The 15,088-nt window shown below is 44.0% G+C and overlaps 1 protein-coding gene across 3 annotated transcripts in view; it reads left to right on the top strand.

Annotated features, from left to right (window-relative positions):
• EXOC4 (exocyst complex component 4) overlaps window positions 1-15,088 on the top strand; it is a 456,935-nt gene that overhangs the window by 296,824 nt on the left and 145,023 nt on the right. The window contains exon 12 of one of the 3 annotated variants that reach the window (XM_035903887.1): window positions 10,638-10,675. The exons of the other annotated variants lie outside the window; for them this stretch is intronic. Coding sequence (XP_035759780.1) covers window positions 10,638-10,644 — 7 coding nt within the window. The 3' untranslated portion in view covers window positions 10,645-10,675. Of the gene's footprint in view, window positions 1-10,637; window positions 10,676-15,088 lie in introns of those variants that run through there. 3 annotated transcript variants of the gene reach the window in all.

Raw genomic sequence — 15,088 nt, 5'->3', positions numbered from 1 at the left:
GCATCACTGGTTCGGGAATCATTTCCAATTGTAAAGCAGCACCATTGCCTTCCCACACAAGAAGCATCTCAAGAGATGTGAACCCAGGTCCCCAAGACCGACTTCATTCATTAGAGGATTCTGCTTTACGGCGGTACCTTTTCTTGCACAGGTTGTGTGAAAAACATCAGATCGCCCACTCAGTCTTTTTGCTCTTCTGTTGTCCACCTGGAAAAGGGGATGAGAATATTTCACTGTTTCAGCATGAAGGAAAAGTTAAGTAAAGATGATAAAGTCTTCTTTGGTGGAGACTTGCTAATGTTACCCTCACAAGGCAGTGACTACAAACAAGTCCTAGAGCAGGTAGTATCACAGAATCCCAAAATGGCAAGGGTTGGAAGCGCCCTCCGGAGCTCACCCAGTCCAACCCCCTGCCCAAGCAGGCTCACCCAAAGCAGGGGGCACAGGACAGCGTCCAGGCGAGCTTTGAATATCTCCACAGAAGGAGACTCCACAGCCCCCCTGGGCAGCCTGGGCCAGGGCTCGGGCACCCTAAAAGTCAAGAAGTTCTTCCTCACATTCAACTGGAACCTCTTCTGCTTCAGTTTGTGCCCATTGCCCCTTGTCCTGGTGCTGGGCACCACTAAGAAGCGTCACCCAGGTTGGAACTTCTCACAGCCATCGCAAACCTATACACCAGTTGACTGAATCTCTAAAATAGACATCCCACCTACCCTTGGCACTTCACAAAGCTCCCAAGACAGTTGAAATTTTTTTTCTTTTCCAAGTCAGGATGAAAATCACAGCTACCAGTGGCACTACACATGAGTAAAAATGAGGTGAAGAAACAGATTTTATAGTTTTAAGTTCTCCTTCCACTGAAGTCCGTTACAGAAACCCAATCAGCTTTGGTGGGTCCATGGCTTCTGTGTGGAGTCTTGGATTTGCGCTGAGGAGAGTTCAGCTCTGATGGCTTGTACTTAGCAAGGGAGTGGAAATGTTTTAGATTTGGAGATTTTTGCTAATTTGGTAACAGCAGACAAGACAGAACAAAGTCAAATGTACAGGTGAAAATAAATAAATATATGAGTCAACTATAAAGTGAAATATATGAGTGAGGCAACGTGAGTCAGGCTTTGGGAAGTGGAAGCACAGCGATAGGTTTCCTTTCAGAGAACAGACACTAAAAAGGCAGATAAAACCCCATATTATCTGCTAGCTTCCAGAAATTAAAAAATCCCAAGGTGACTGTAAATTCTTTACCCGTCTTGGGACTAAACCGCCTGGTTATATTTTCAAAGCCTGAAACCTTCTTTCAGGAATAGCGTTTTTGTAAACGTATTTTTACTTTTCATGCTTTGTCTAAATATTACTTTTCTTCCTTCCCTTGACGTGGCATAAACAAGCAGTTCATCATGGAAAGAACTCAGCTTTTAAAGAGAGGCAAATTAACATGAAGGCTTTAGGCACACTACCCTATGTAAAGCACTTCTAGCATCTTCATTTGCTGTATTCTGGGCCCTATTTTACATATAGACCTCTAAATTAGTATCTTGCCTAGTGGTATCTGCATAGGTGAGATACTTGAACCCAGGTCGCTGACATCTTGGGTTGGTCCCATAATGATGAGACCATACTTTACGTGGTGTCTTCCGCAAGCCGAAGGAACTGGAGGTTCCTTTCTTGCCAAGAAGGCCAGTGGCATCCTAGGGTGCATTAAGAGGAACGTGGCCAGCAGGGTGAGGGAGGTTCTCCTCCCCCTCTACTCTGCCCTGGTGAGACCCCATCTGGAGCACTGTGTCCAGTTCTGGGCTTCCCAGTTCAAGAAAGATGAGGAACTCTTCGAGAGAGTCCAGGGGAGGGCTACAAAGATGATGAGGGGACTGGAGCATCTCCCCTACGAGGAAAGGCTGAGGGAGCTGGGCTTGTTTAGCCTGGAGAAGAGAAGGCTGAGAGGGGATCTCATCAACACAAATGTCTTAAGGGTGGATGTCATGAGGATGTAGCCAGACTCTTCCCAGTGGTGCCCAGTGCCAGGACAAGGGGCCATGGGCACAAACTGAAGCAGAAGAGGTTTCAGTTGAACGTGAGGAAGAACTTCTTGACTTTGAGGTTGATGGAGCCCTGGCCCAGGCTGCCCAGGGGGGCTGTGGAGTCTCCTTCTGTGGAGATATTCAACCCCCGCCTGGACGCTGTCCTGTGCCCCCTGCTCTGGGTGAGCCTGCTTGAGCAGGGGTTTGGACTGGATGATCTCCCGAGGTCCCTTCCAACCCCTGCCATTCTGTGTGATTCTGTGACATTTGTTTAAATCACAGGTCTGGAAACTGTAAAATATGTCTGGACTTCTGCCTTGAGAACAGGGAGTATGCGAGGCTCTTTTGCAAGGCCAGATGCAGAAGGATAGTGTTGGTCATAATACTGTTTGGAGCAAGTGCTAAGCTTGAGAGATCGCAGGTAGGTTGGATCTAGGAAATCAAGCTCTTCGGTATCAGCCCTTGGGGCATTAGAGCTGCTTTTTATATCAAGCTTTAACTATAACAAGGTACTATATTTACAAACACCAAGCAGAGATGTGGAGCAAGTGAGCTTCATGCTTTAATGATTAATGGACTCTCTGATATCCCCTGAGTTGGTGTTTTTCATAGATTGGATCTTCCTTTCTGCCTGGAGGCTGTGTCTGAATTTCATTCCGTTTCTGAAATCGGGCTGCAAACACCTGAAATGCACTGCTCTGCTAAGGCGTATTACACCATCCTGTGGAGCGGGAAAAAGATTGAACATTTCTGTAAAGTAAGGATGTCTGGAGGATTCTGGGCATTCCCATAAGGCAAAACCTCACTTTTTCTCCAAGTGAAAGGCGCAATGATAAAATAGCTGGTTTGTCGGGTTCGTTATCCTATTTTGTCCCAGGTAATGCATGTTACAGCCACTTAAGCAGACTTAGAGAAAATCTAGTTATTTGAGGCAGTGGTCACATAGGCCCTTTAGGTTATGACAATAAGACTTTTAACACTAGGAGCTATTTTCTGCATGCTTTTTGTTGCATTGTCATAGAATGATAGAATCACAGAATGTTTTGGGTTGGAAGGGACCCCTAGAGGTCACCCAGCCCAACCCCCCTGCAGGGAGCAGGGACACCTTGAACCACATCAGGTTGCTCACAGCCCCGTCCAACCTGGCCTGGAATGTTCCCAGGGATGGGTCCTCCACCACCTCTCTGGAAAACCCCTGCCAGTGTTTCACCACCCTCAGTGTAAAGAATTTCTTCCTTCTATCCAGTCTAAACCTACCCTGGTTTGGTTTAAAACCATTACCCCTTGTCCTGTCCCAGCTGGCCCTACTAAAAAGCTTGTCCCCCCCCTTTCCTCTGGGCCCCCTTTAAGCCCTGACCGGCCACACTCAGCTCTGCCCGCAGCCTTCTCTTCTCCAGGCTGAACCCCCCCAACTCTCCCAGCCTGGCCTCATAGCAGAGGGGCTCCAGCCCTCGGAGCATTTTAGTAGCCCTCCTCTGGCCCCGCTCCAACAGGTCCATGTCCTTCTTGTGCTGAGGCCTCCAGAGCTGGACGCAGTACTCCGTTATTATCATAACGTCCTCTAATGACATTGTTCTTGTCGCTCAGTTTTTACCTCTGGGAAAGAGGAAGAAGGCTAAATTGAGAAGTACTCATGGATTATAGGGTTTGGAGCATCTCATTCCAAAATTGGACTGCCCTCGCAGTGAAGGGCATTTCCTGGCCTTTTAGGTATTGTTGCTGGGAATAATCAGCTCTTTGATTTCTTCTGGTAGCTGGAATCTGTGACTGGAAAAGGAAGGTCTACACTGTACAGCATTCAGAGAAGATGAGTGGTTCCTCTAAAAAATGAAGTGGATAGAATACAATTCCAGAATATGTAATTTGTCTGGGATTCTGGAGCAGGTTGTGCTGTTAAGACTAAGGTGAACTCCAACACCAAAATACGCTTCCCAGTTGAATGAAGAAATGCCACTTGTAAATAGGTTTATCCAAAAAAAAAGCTTCCAAATGAAGTCTGAGCACTCTTAAAGCATGACATTGGCTCACATGCTCTGGTTTTATATCACTAAGGTCATTGCAGTGGTGTCACAGAATCACAGAATCGCAAGTGTTGGAAGGGACCTCGGGAGATCATCTAGTCCAACCCCTCTGCTCAAGCAGGTTCTCCTAGAGCATGTTACACAGGACTTCGTCCAGGCGGGCTTTGAATATCTCCAGAGAAGGAGACTCCACAGCCCCCCTGGGCAGCCTGGGCCAGGTCTCGGGCACCCTTAGAGTAAAGAAGTTTTTCCTCATATTCAACTGAAACCTCTTATGTTTCAGTTTGTGCCCATTGCCCCTTGTCCTGGCGCTGGGCACCACTGCAAAGAGTCTGGCTCCATCCTCATGACTTCCACCCTTAAGATATTTGTATGTGTTGATGAGGTCCCCTCTCAGTCTTCTCTTCTTCAGGCTGAACAAGCCCAACTGTCGTTCTTGGTGGTTTCTCCAAAATGGGGTAGGGATAGCAGGTTGCTCGCACGTCAACCCACAATAAATTGCTTGTATGAAGTTGTGCTAAAGGAGGGATTAAAATCCCCTTAGCTGGCCTATGTCCTTTCCCTTTTACCCCACCAAATTCATGCCTGCCTCCACACTGACCGTTGTCTTGCGTTGGTGCAGCAAAGGGGTAGATGTCACCAGGAATTTAATGAAGAGGTTTCCATCCAGCTGCTCCACTGAGCATCCCCATGCAAGTAATGCTTGCAGAAACAGAGATGGATTAATTTATGCTTGCTCTAATTAATAAAAAAAAAAAGAGAGAGAGAACTAAGGTCTGACTGTGCAGCGTGCTACAGAAAAAATAAGCCCCACAAGTAATTGTTGTGGTGTTTAGATATAATTGTTTCATTAGTCATCTAATAGTTCTGCAGACAGCTTCCACTTTCATGTCATATTTGTGTTCTAATCCTTCTCTTTAAGGCTGACTACAGTAAGGAGGAAGAAAAGAAACAGTTTTAATCCATCATTTATTCCAAATACCAAGTACCAAAGAGGAAGGGGAGGGGGGGTTGAGGGGGGGGGGGGGGGAGGGTAGAGAATGTTTAATAAGACAACAAAATTCATTCACCAGCTTGTTTCAAGGGGATTTTTAATATTCTGGAGCTAAATTAGACAGCGGATCCAGCATAGGCCCCGGGCTTTGACATGTGTTTTATAATGACAGTTAATTAGATGCTGTCTGCAGCAATCATAGGCTGTCATTCCTAATACATGTCTGGTAACGTGAAGGGCAGAAGAACTCCCTCCCCCCTCCTTGCCCTAATTGAAATCGGTTGCCAGAATTAACTATGAATATATGAGACAGTAGTTTGACAGTTAACGTAGCCTTTCCCCCCGTGCCGTGTAGCAGGACTATAACTCCTTCTGTGCTCTACATGTTCTGTATGTGTGGGGATACTGCAGCAAAGTGAAAGGGATATGATTCCCTGGTAGCGTGGAGGAACATTTCCCAATTCCTCCCAGCTCCAGCTTTTCCCAAAGATTACTTGTCAGGGAGCCTTATAAAGTTCAAGAGATGTCTAATCCTGCAGGTCTCCTCTAGTGGCACTCCTCTCCTCCTCCACCATTTGGTAGTCATTATCTCAGAAGATGTGGGTCAAGCTCTTAGAAAGAGGTAATTCTGTTGTCACTCATGCAAGTTTTTGTATAATTCAGAAAATCCTGATTCCCAGCAGTTTCTGGTGCTCACTGTGATGCTTCGAGAAATTTGGCTTTAGAGTAGCTGTAACGTAGAACAAAGTTCTCTTCTTCTCACCTCTTTGTCTGTGTTCCTCCTTCCACTTTCTGCTCATGCACGTGTCCTTCGATTCCTGGTGCGTAAAGTGAGGGTGATAGTTTCCATAGATCACAGGGTGGTTTGAGGATAGATACTGTGGTATTTAGAAACTGTTACTTTACATATGTAAAGAACAGAAACCAACTAACTGATCATGGAAACGTTCATGGAGGTACCCAAATGTTGTTCTTTTACTGATCAAGAGCCAGGTGCAAATCAGTTGGGTTATCGCAGCAACAGTAGAAGATAAGTTTTTGCATCTCAGTTGGAGCTCTAGATTGCTGGGATTGTACCCGGGCAGTTGGACCACATTATGCTCTCAAAGTTGATATTGCCATGTAGCACAACATTTTGGACAAACTTCATTTGTTCTGGCCAGAGTGCAAAGATGGTAGATATCAATGTTCAGGAGCTCTGAGCCACCCATATGGGCATTCAGGGTCTTCAAAAGCATCTTAATAAAACATGAAGCGTCTGTCCTCTTTGCCTGTCATGTATCTCTGCCTTTGCCAGTAGAGCAGGAGGCACCATGTGTAATCATGTGATTTTAGAAGCCCTGTTGCTAGGCCATTATTTTGCCTATCAGCTGGACAGGCAAGACCAAGGACCTGTGTACCAGAATAGCTCAAGCAAAAGCATCCTGGAGTCTGAAGATCATCATCATCATCATGGTTTCTAGATTGGTCCCCTAATTATTGATGTATTGGCCCATTGCTCAGCTACCCACTGTATTTGGAAATTCTGGCTTTAAAATGAAGTCTATTGTTGAAAGGCCATCATTTACGATGTTGCCTTGGGTTTAGGTTATGCATATTTTTTTTTCCTCCTTGTCTTCCTTGAGCTGAGGTCTACAAGTTCTTTGTCTGGTTTGTATGCCAACATTGATAATAAAGGTTTAGTGGGACAAAAGTTCTCTTCAGTTGGTGTTTGGAAGGCACCGAATAGTTCTTTCAGTGAAGCTCAGAGTGACTCTTCACCCTCAGTTGCTTTGCACAGCGTAAGTGGAGGCATCTTAGAGTGGAAGTTTTTCTTGGTTGGGTTGTTGGGTTTTGGGGGGTTTTTTGCAATTGTTACTGAATAAAACCCTTTCCAGTAAAGCCAGTTACACAATTCATTTTTTTTCCAGGTGAGAGCAGTCCTCTGTGCTGTCCCATCTGATTTTCCCTTGCTAAGGTCACAGCAGACACTTCTTTCCCATGTTGACCACTTTCTGTTGTGTTCCGGCAGTGACGTGGAAATCTCTCTCGATCTGTAAGATGCTGAACTGAAAAGTCTCTGCTAGGGATTTTAGGGCTTAAGGAGGGATAACTCACCTGGTTGGATTTCTAAACTTGAGACGCTCTCTTGGAAACCACAACCGTTGGCAGGTGTTGGGCTACTCAAGAAAATTTAGAATTGCGTTTTCAAAGCAGTGATGTCACTAAAGCTCGTGTCTTTTTGCATATCGAAAAAAAACCCCAACCCTTTGCTGTAATTGCTTCATCTGATCCCTTACTAGTCTGTAATATGGTTCCTGTCATGTCAGATTTCTTTTAATTTAATTTAAATAAAATGCTAACAATATTTTGCATCTAATTTATCCCCATCCCGGCTGCTTCAGAGACTTATAAGTAGATTGTTATGGCATTAATTATGATTTCATGGTCAGGCCCTGTTCCTCGATAGGAGTGATACAATTTTGCCCCCACTGTGTCTTCAAACAAGGAATCTACAAACAGCCCTATGATGTCTCCCACTGCTTTAGAAGATTTGGTATAATGGAGGGATGATAAAGCAATCAAACAAATCCTATTTACGCATCCCTGAGAGTATAATACATGCATCAGTGAGCACCGTCAATGGAAAATTACCTTTGGAGTTTAAATTTCCATTCCAAAGTTGCATTATAATTTTGTTTTTGTAGGCTACAAGCTTCTGCTTTTTCAAGCCCATGGAATTTATATCCAGATGCCATTTTTACTGTACAAGCAAAAAGCTTAAATACAAAAATATTTAATGGCCCTGTCTATAAATTGATATTTTTTTAATAGTTTACTCAATGCTGCTGACTTTTACATTTTGTCTCTTGTTTCTCAATAGCTCAAACTTACAGTCCTGTATGGCGGGGGGGGGGTGGGAGGGGGGGGCTAACATCTAAATAACAAAAACGGCATCTGGAAATTGATTTTCGGGGGACTGTTCAACGTCCCTTCATCCTTATGTACTCTTTCATCGCCACCAACTTGGGGCTTTATTTCAAAAAAAGAGTGTGAAATAATTCAAGACATTTTAGCCCTATTTTTTACTGTCAAGAACTGGAATGAAAATGAGTGCTGCTGTGTGCACATCAGGGGTTGTGGGTCGTCTGGCCTTGTGTGAAAGTGTGCCTCGATTTCATCTCCAAAACCAAAGGGAGTTTCTAGCCTGGTAACCTAGGGGTCTGCGTAATGAGGATGTCATTCTTGTCCATCCTCTAACTCTGGCTTGTGTTTGCCATCAATTCTATTGTCATTGTAGGAGTTTGCTAATTACCTGGCTTTGAAGCTGCAATTTTGTAGAATGATAGAATAGTTTGGGTTGGAAGGGACCTTTAAAAGTCATCTAGTGCAGCCCCCCTGCCATGAGCAGGGACATCTTCACCTGGAGCAGGTTGCTCACAGCCTCGTCCAACCTGGCCTTGAATGTTTCCAGGGATGGGGCATCTACCACCTCTTTGGGCAACCTCTGCCAGTGTTTCACCACCCTCATTGTAAAGAATTTCTTCCTTAGATCTGTCTAAATCTACCTTTGTTTAGTTTAGAACCATAACCCCTTGTCCTATCGCTACAGGCCCTGCTAAAAAGTCTGTCTCCATCTTCCTTATAAGCCCCCTTTAAGTACTGAAAGGTCGCAATCAGGTCTCCCCAGAGCCTTCTCTTCCCCAGGCTGAACAACCCCAACTCTCTCAGCCTGGCCTCATAGCAGAGGGGTTCCAGCCCTCGGACCATTTTTGTGGCCTCCTCTGGACCTGCTCCAAGAGGTCCATGTCTTTCTTGTGCTGAGGACTGCAACGTACTTAAGGTATGTGTGTTCAGTCACAAGTGTGGACTCCAAAAGATAAAAGTTTAGGAGAAGGATGGAGGTTTGTGCATGTCTAAGGAACCCAGACTTCCAGTGACAGTACCCTGCTGGTGAGGTGCCTGAGTGCGAAGAGGTGACCTTGGTGCCACTGCTCTTGCTGCACCATGCGTGGGAACCCTGGGGCGGGAGTGGAGTTTGAGTCTCCCAAAAGTAGGAATGTGCTGCAATCCTTTTCTTTCCATCTTTATCAAATAGCTTTTCAAATCAGATTTGAAATTTGGCCAAGTGTGGAGAAGACGTTTTCAGTTTTTCCAACGTGTGTCAGCTCTCATCAGCAGGGAAGAATTAATCGTATGACCACTTTCTGTTCAGAGGATGGAATAATGGGAGGAAACAGCTTTTTTTTCCTGAGCGTGCCTTTTCTTGCATGACTTCAATCATCTTTTTTTTCTCATTAACTTCAGTTTTGGGTCCTCAGTTCTTTAAGGTCATGGAAAAAGGAGGTGAAAGAAGAGAGCAGCGAGAGGGATAAAATATAAGGGACGTTATTATTTTTTAATTAACTTTTCTTGACTTCATTCAGACACTACTGTACTGTCAACACAAGACTTTGTAAATCCAGAGAGCGATGAGGATTTTTTTGGCTTGAGATCAAGTGTCGGTGCCTCTTTAATGTTGAATGCATCTTCTGTTGAGCTATAAATCTATTACCTTCCAATATACCATACTGTGATCCTAAGGTAGGGATGAATTAAATGGGTAAAGAAACGCAGAAGGTTTTCTTTTCTACTGCTTTAATCCAAATCTCAAACCAAATTCAGATTTTTTTTTTTTCCTTAAGAAACTGAGAGGTCCGCAACAGCTCTAGGATTCACAGTTTAGGCTGATTTCCTTAGCTGAGCCTTAAACTTTTGCAGTTATTTTTTTTATCAGAGCATCCTTGAGCTATGTGTGTCTTCAATTTTCAGCTAGTTTTGCTAAATAGTGTTCAGCACTTTTGGAGGGGGTAGGAGACATTGAGAATTTGCTTCTCACAGCACCGTTCTTCAGGTGCTTTGCTACATTCCGTATTCTGTATTCTGTCTCCTCAGTCCCCTTCTTATCGGTCCAACATCATGTCCTTTTTAATATCTCCATTGGTTTAATACCCACTGTGCTGGAGGACTGTATTTTGTGCTCACCACTGGATGGAGGCTTCCGATGATTAATAGGTTGTTTCTTGCTCCCATTCATATTATTGTACAGTGCTGCCTAGGGACAAACTCAGGGATACCTCTCGCAGGTGATGGATCTATTGGGAAAGACAAGGCACTGAATACCTACGTCTCTTCGCCGAGCCTCCTCTCTTCTTTATTTTTTCTCCATAGTCACTGACCAGCAAGTTAACGTTATATTGTCACCCTGTTATTTCTCCTTTTTCGTCGCTTTGTGTCCTGTTTCTTTCCACTTTTGCTTCTATTTAATACTCTTACTGAAAACTGCATGTCTCTAGAATCGTACGCTTGGCTTTTAAAGATAAGCTGATCTGAAGCTACTTAGGTAGAGCCTATCTCAAATAATGTGGGTTTGCGATACAAAAAAAAAAAAATGTATATAAATCAGGGAATACATAGAATTGGCAGAATCTTGCATTTTATGTAGGCCTGTCTGCTGCTGCCTGTAGACTTCTGCTTTGCTATCTGTGCAATTATGATTATATTGATAAGTGTATGGGTGTGTAAATATATAGATACAGAGAGAGAGGGGGGAACTGAGAAGAGACTAATCTTAAGCTATTATTTCATCAGGGGCTGAACGCTGCATGCTAACGGTAAAGAGGAAAAAAACCAAAGAGAAGCGAGCTCTTGGATTCCTCTTTCCAGTCCCCCCTTTCCCTTCGTCGGAGTTTCTGTCTGAGCAATATGGCATAGATTGTGGCTCCATCTGGAGAGCTGACAGCGCAGGCTGCTTATAATCAAGCTTTCAGCCTTTCTTCCCTAAGTCTGTAATTAAATGACATCACGGAGTCTTAAATGCATCTGCCGTAAAAGTCAGAAGGCTAAAACATCCCAATAAAGGGAGGAGAGCGTTGCCGAGTGTTAGAGAAGCTCCGGTGTGGAACTGCTCCAGGAAAGCTGTTTGAAACCTGCTTGAGCATGGTTCCTTGTAGGAAGAGTTGTAGGCTGGTAAGTGCGTTACTGGTTCAAGTTCTTAAGACCCAAAATGTCATTTTCAAAGAAGTCTCTCGTGCTCAGGGAGATGTAGCCGCCTGTAAATACGTGTGCGTACGGTGGGTGTGTGTGTGTGTGTGTCTGTAATCTCTGCATGCTTCTTTTAAGCAGTATATATGGGGGGGGAGGGGGGGGTGTAAGTATTCTGGATATATCATTTGGGCAGTGGTCCAAAGAGAAGAACTGTTTATGCGTCAGTGTTAAAGGGTGCAACTGCAGGGAAATAAAAGTTGAAGTTAATAGATGTATTTTCTTTACAAAGCCGGAGAAGCAGAAATAAGCGCTGCGAAGTGGTGATAAGTCATTAGATCTTTTCTGTCTTTCTCTCTCTTCTCTTGAGTCATTTTTGTTGACATCAGAAGCATAACGAAGGAAATGTATTTTAAAAGTGGATTGCTTTCAAGTTGACGATGCCTCCTAGACAGATAAATGAAAAAAAAAAAAAAGCAAAAAAAACCCCCCTAAAACATGGACTATCAAGTTCAGTCATCCCACTGGAAAGATTCCCTATCAAAGTATTCTAATTTCCATGTAAAAAGTGGAGGTTTTTTAAACTTCTGGTGCTTCAACAGTACCTGACACACTCGAGAATAAAGTTTTTATTCTTTCTCTCTAACTTTTTAACCATTAAGAGTATTAATTCTACAGTTGTAATTTCTAAGCTGCTCTAAGTGGAAGATACCTACACATATGTTCTAGCCATCTTGGGCCTGGGCAGATAGAGATGAAAGTTTCTTTTCCAAGGTCGAGCAGGTTTATGGACTTGTAAGAAAACCAAATCTACTGAGCAGTTGGTGCTGCTTCACCACGCAGAAGGATTTCTGGCTGTTACTGCACTTCCAGTTCGAAACCCTCAAGGCTTCACCTTCACCTGAGTTGGCTATTTTTTCCCCATTTTCTTCGGTATCCATTTTACCTGAGATCCTAGAGACGCACCACTAATGTAAACAGATAAGGACATCAAAAATATGTTCCACAGCCATATACACAGCTGTGCTATTCAGAAGTATTTAATCATGTACCCTTTCTCTCCAGTTACTCACTTCCCAAGCTGCTTTTCTTGCTAAACTTTATTTTTTTCCTGCTGCTTGATTCATCGGAGACTGCCGTGGTTCAAAATGTCATGAGGTCCCCCTTCCCCTCCACGTGCCCGTTGCGATGATAGGATGCACCATGCTGTCCAGCTGCAGGAGAAGGGACGTTAGGCAGGACGCCGGCAGTTTATGTGCAGATAAGCAATGGGGCCCTGCAGTTGTGGGAAAGGAGACTGCAAATCAAAAGATACCTTAATCTGCTTTGTACATTGTTAAGCAAAGATTGAAGTTAAGCTTTAGTGTGGACTGCAGCTATTTTATGCCCTAAAATAGGTGGGATGCTCTGTGTGGTTTCATTGGGGAAATTATCGCTTACGACTCTAATTTAAAAGAAGAAAAAAAAAAACCAAACAAAAAAACAGAATCCAAAAGCTAAGAAACCCCAAGAACTGCAAAGATATGAACAAGGTTGTCCTTGTTTTCAACAGAAAGGAGCAATCAGCTCATTAAATCATAGAATGTTTTGGGTTGGAAGGGACCCCTAGAGGTCATCTAGTCCAACCCCCCTGCAGTGAGCAGGGACACCCCTAACTAAATCAGGTTGCTCAGAGCCCCGTCCAAGCATGGGTATTAAGCATGGGTATGGGCTGTCTTTTATTCGGGCTGTCCAGGCATCATGAAGGCTTGTGGCAAGGACCCACTCATTTAAAAGTTATGGTCTGAGAAAACCTTGGGGAAATTCAGAGAGCTGACTGTCGTTCAGAGCTTAAGTTCCTTCAGCCAGGCAGTGCCAACCAAGAAAGGACTCTGTGTATGTTGAGGCACAGGCTTCGGATAGAAAAAATCTTGCCAAATTGGAAATAATGATGAAAAAAAAACCAACCAGGACATAATTCAAAGGCAGCAGACAAAAGATGCAAAGCAATTGTGTGCACTGAGAGTTGATCTGCGCGTGGGTCAGCAATACCACGTCTCTTAAGAAAGAGAGCAAGTCAAAGTCCTGCTGGGATGTGCTTGTGTTGGCATGGACCTCCAAGGCCCAAAGCAGTTCTTTGCCTTCTTCAGCAATACAAGCCAGGTGACGTCTTCTGCTCAGAGGTGTTATGGTATGGATTTGCATTAACACCACCAACTCATCATCTAGGAATTTGGGAGGGAGAGGGATGGTTTGTGTCTTCTTCATTTTTTTTCTGGTCTCTATGCCTTGAAACTGTGACTGAGATGAACCCTAAAGGCTCATAAATAGGAAAGCAAATGAAAAAACAAGCAGCCTATTTTTTTAATTCTTACAATTTTTAGATTGATTTCATTTGAGCCTGACTTACTCTTTCATGTTTATGAGAGGCCTTATTGTACGTCTCTAGAGTTGTCAAGTCCAGCTATGGTGCTGTGTACGTAAACCTAATAGCAGCAGTTACTTTAGGATAAATATTAAAGGAACAAATCATGATACCACAGGCTTTTTTTTCTTATTCATGGCTGATCTAAAACATCTCCTTTTTTTTTAACAGCTGGAGGGAATAAATGGGATTATTTTTGGTGTGGCTTCTGCTCCAGTCATCAGTTTTGAATGACCAAAGGAGAGCCTGTAGATGTGGCAGACTGCAGAAGTGTGTTTTGCCACTTCTTTTTGTTTGTTTTGCTTATTGAAATAGTAGGGTTGCTAACAGTAGCTCATGTTATAGATGCTGCAGCCATTGTAGTTGTTCTCTACTGGTGGACTTCAGTTTGGGCCAACGCCTACCTGTCTTTTCTGGGTCTGTGCTACTTCACACAGACCAAACATCATCCAATTTTTCACCTTGGGAGACATCATTCTGATTTTTTAAAAGTAAAAAATGAATTTAGTACACAGATACATCCACTCCCCAGAACTGATATGGTTCCACTAAGCTGAAATGAAATGGCAAGAAAGAGCATCCCAAGAACTGACCCCTCCATACACCCTCTCCTGGATTAACTCATGTCCGTGGGGTCAAAAAAGGCATCTTTGAGCTTTTTTGTGCATAAAATCCTCTGTATGCATGAGGAACAGAGACCTGAAAAACTGAAAGCCTCTCTGCAATCCTAGGTCTAAGATGACTCAGAAGCAAGTTGTGGGTAACTGAGCCACGCTTTGAAGCTATGGCTTTAGCAAGGGAGTGGGAGGACAGGAGGCAATGAAGGGGCTGTGGTCCCCGGTGATATGCCAGGAGAAGAGCTAGATGTCACCTTGACCTTCTGAGATACCTGGAGTATCACTAGCACAGAGGCAGCACTCGTCTGATGTCCCTGCCCACAGCAGTGGGGTTTGGAAGGAGATGGTCTTTAAAGGCCACTTCCAACCCAAACCACTCTGTGATTCCATGATGTCTTTTTCTGTGTTTATATGAATGTTTAAGTGTTAATACTTCAGTGTTAGCGTAAAGCTTCTAACACAAGATCCTGTCCTCTACTCCATTCCCTCTTGCTGCTTCTTTACTCTCTCTCCACTTGCTAAAGAACTAGCACCACCAGCCCCTGGCAGACCATAACGCCCCATTTGTGTTCAGTCCGTGCTGACACTGAACATCTTGGAAGACTTTGCATGTTACGAGGCATTTTAGCCAACTGGCTAAATAACGGGTCTTTTGCTAGCGCAGCTCTTAAATCTGATATAGTGCTCTTCTGCAGTGAGAGCAATCCCACCTTGGCTGCTGTATTGTGCTAAATCAAGCAAGAGCAGCCATGAGTGCTTGGTTATTACTGCAGGAGTGGAAAGCAAGACGTCCAGACAGAAGAAATATGTCTTCTAGTCTGGACATAAGGAATCCAATCAAAGCGGCATTGGAGAAGCACAAAGGAAAGGCTTGGGTTAAGGCATCGCTGAGAGTACAACTACCCCCAGTTATAGAATCACAGAATCCTTTACGTTGGAAAAGACCTGTAAGATCATCGAGTCCAACTGTTAACCTACCCCTGCCATCCCACCCCCAAACCCCGGCCCTCAGCACCGCCTCTGCCCGGCTGTTAAAT

The sequence above is a fragment of the Egretta garzetta genome, unplaced genomic scaffold, assembly GCF_000687185.1.
Source record: "Egretta garzetta isolate BGI_Z169 unplaced genomic scaffold, ASM68718v1 scaffold260, whole genome shotgun sequence".
In the NCBI taxonomy this organism is placed as follows: Eukaryota; Metazoa; Chordata; class Aves; order Pelecaniformes; family Ardeidae; genus Egretta; species Egretta garzetta.
This window is presented reverse-complemented; position numbering and strand designations above follow the sequence as displayed.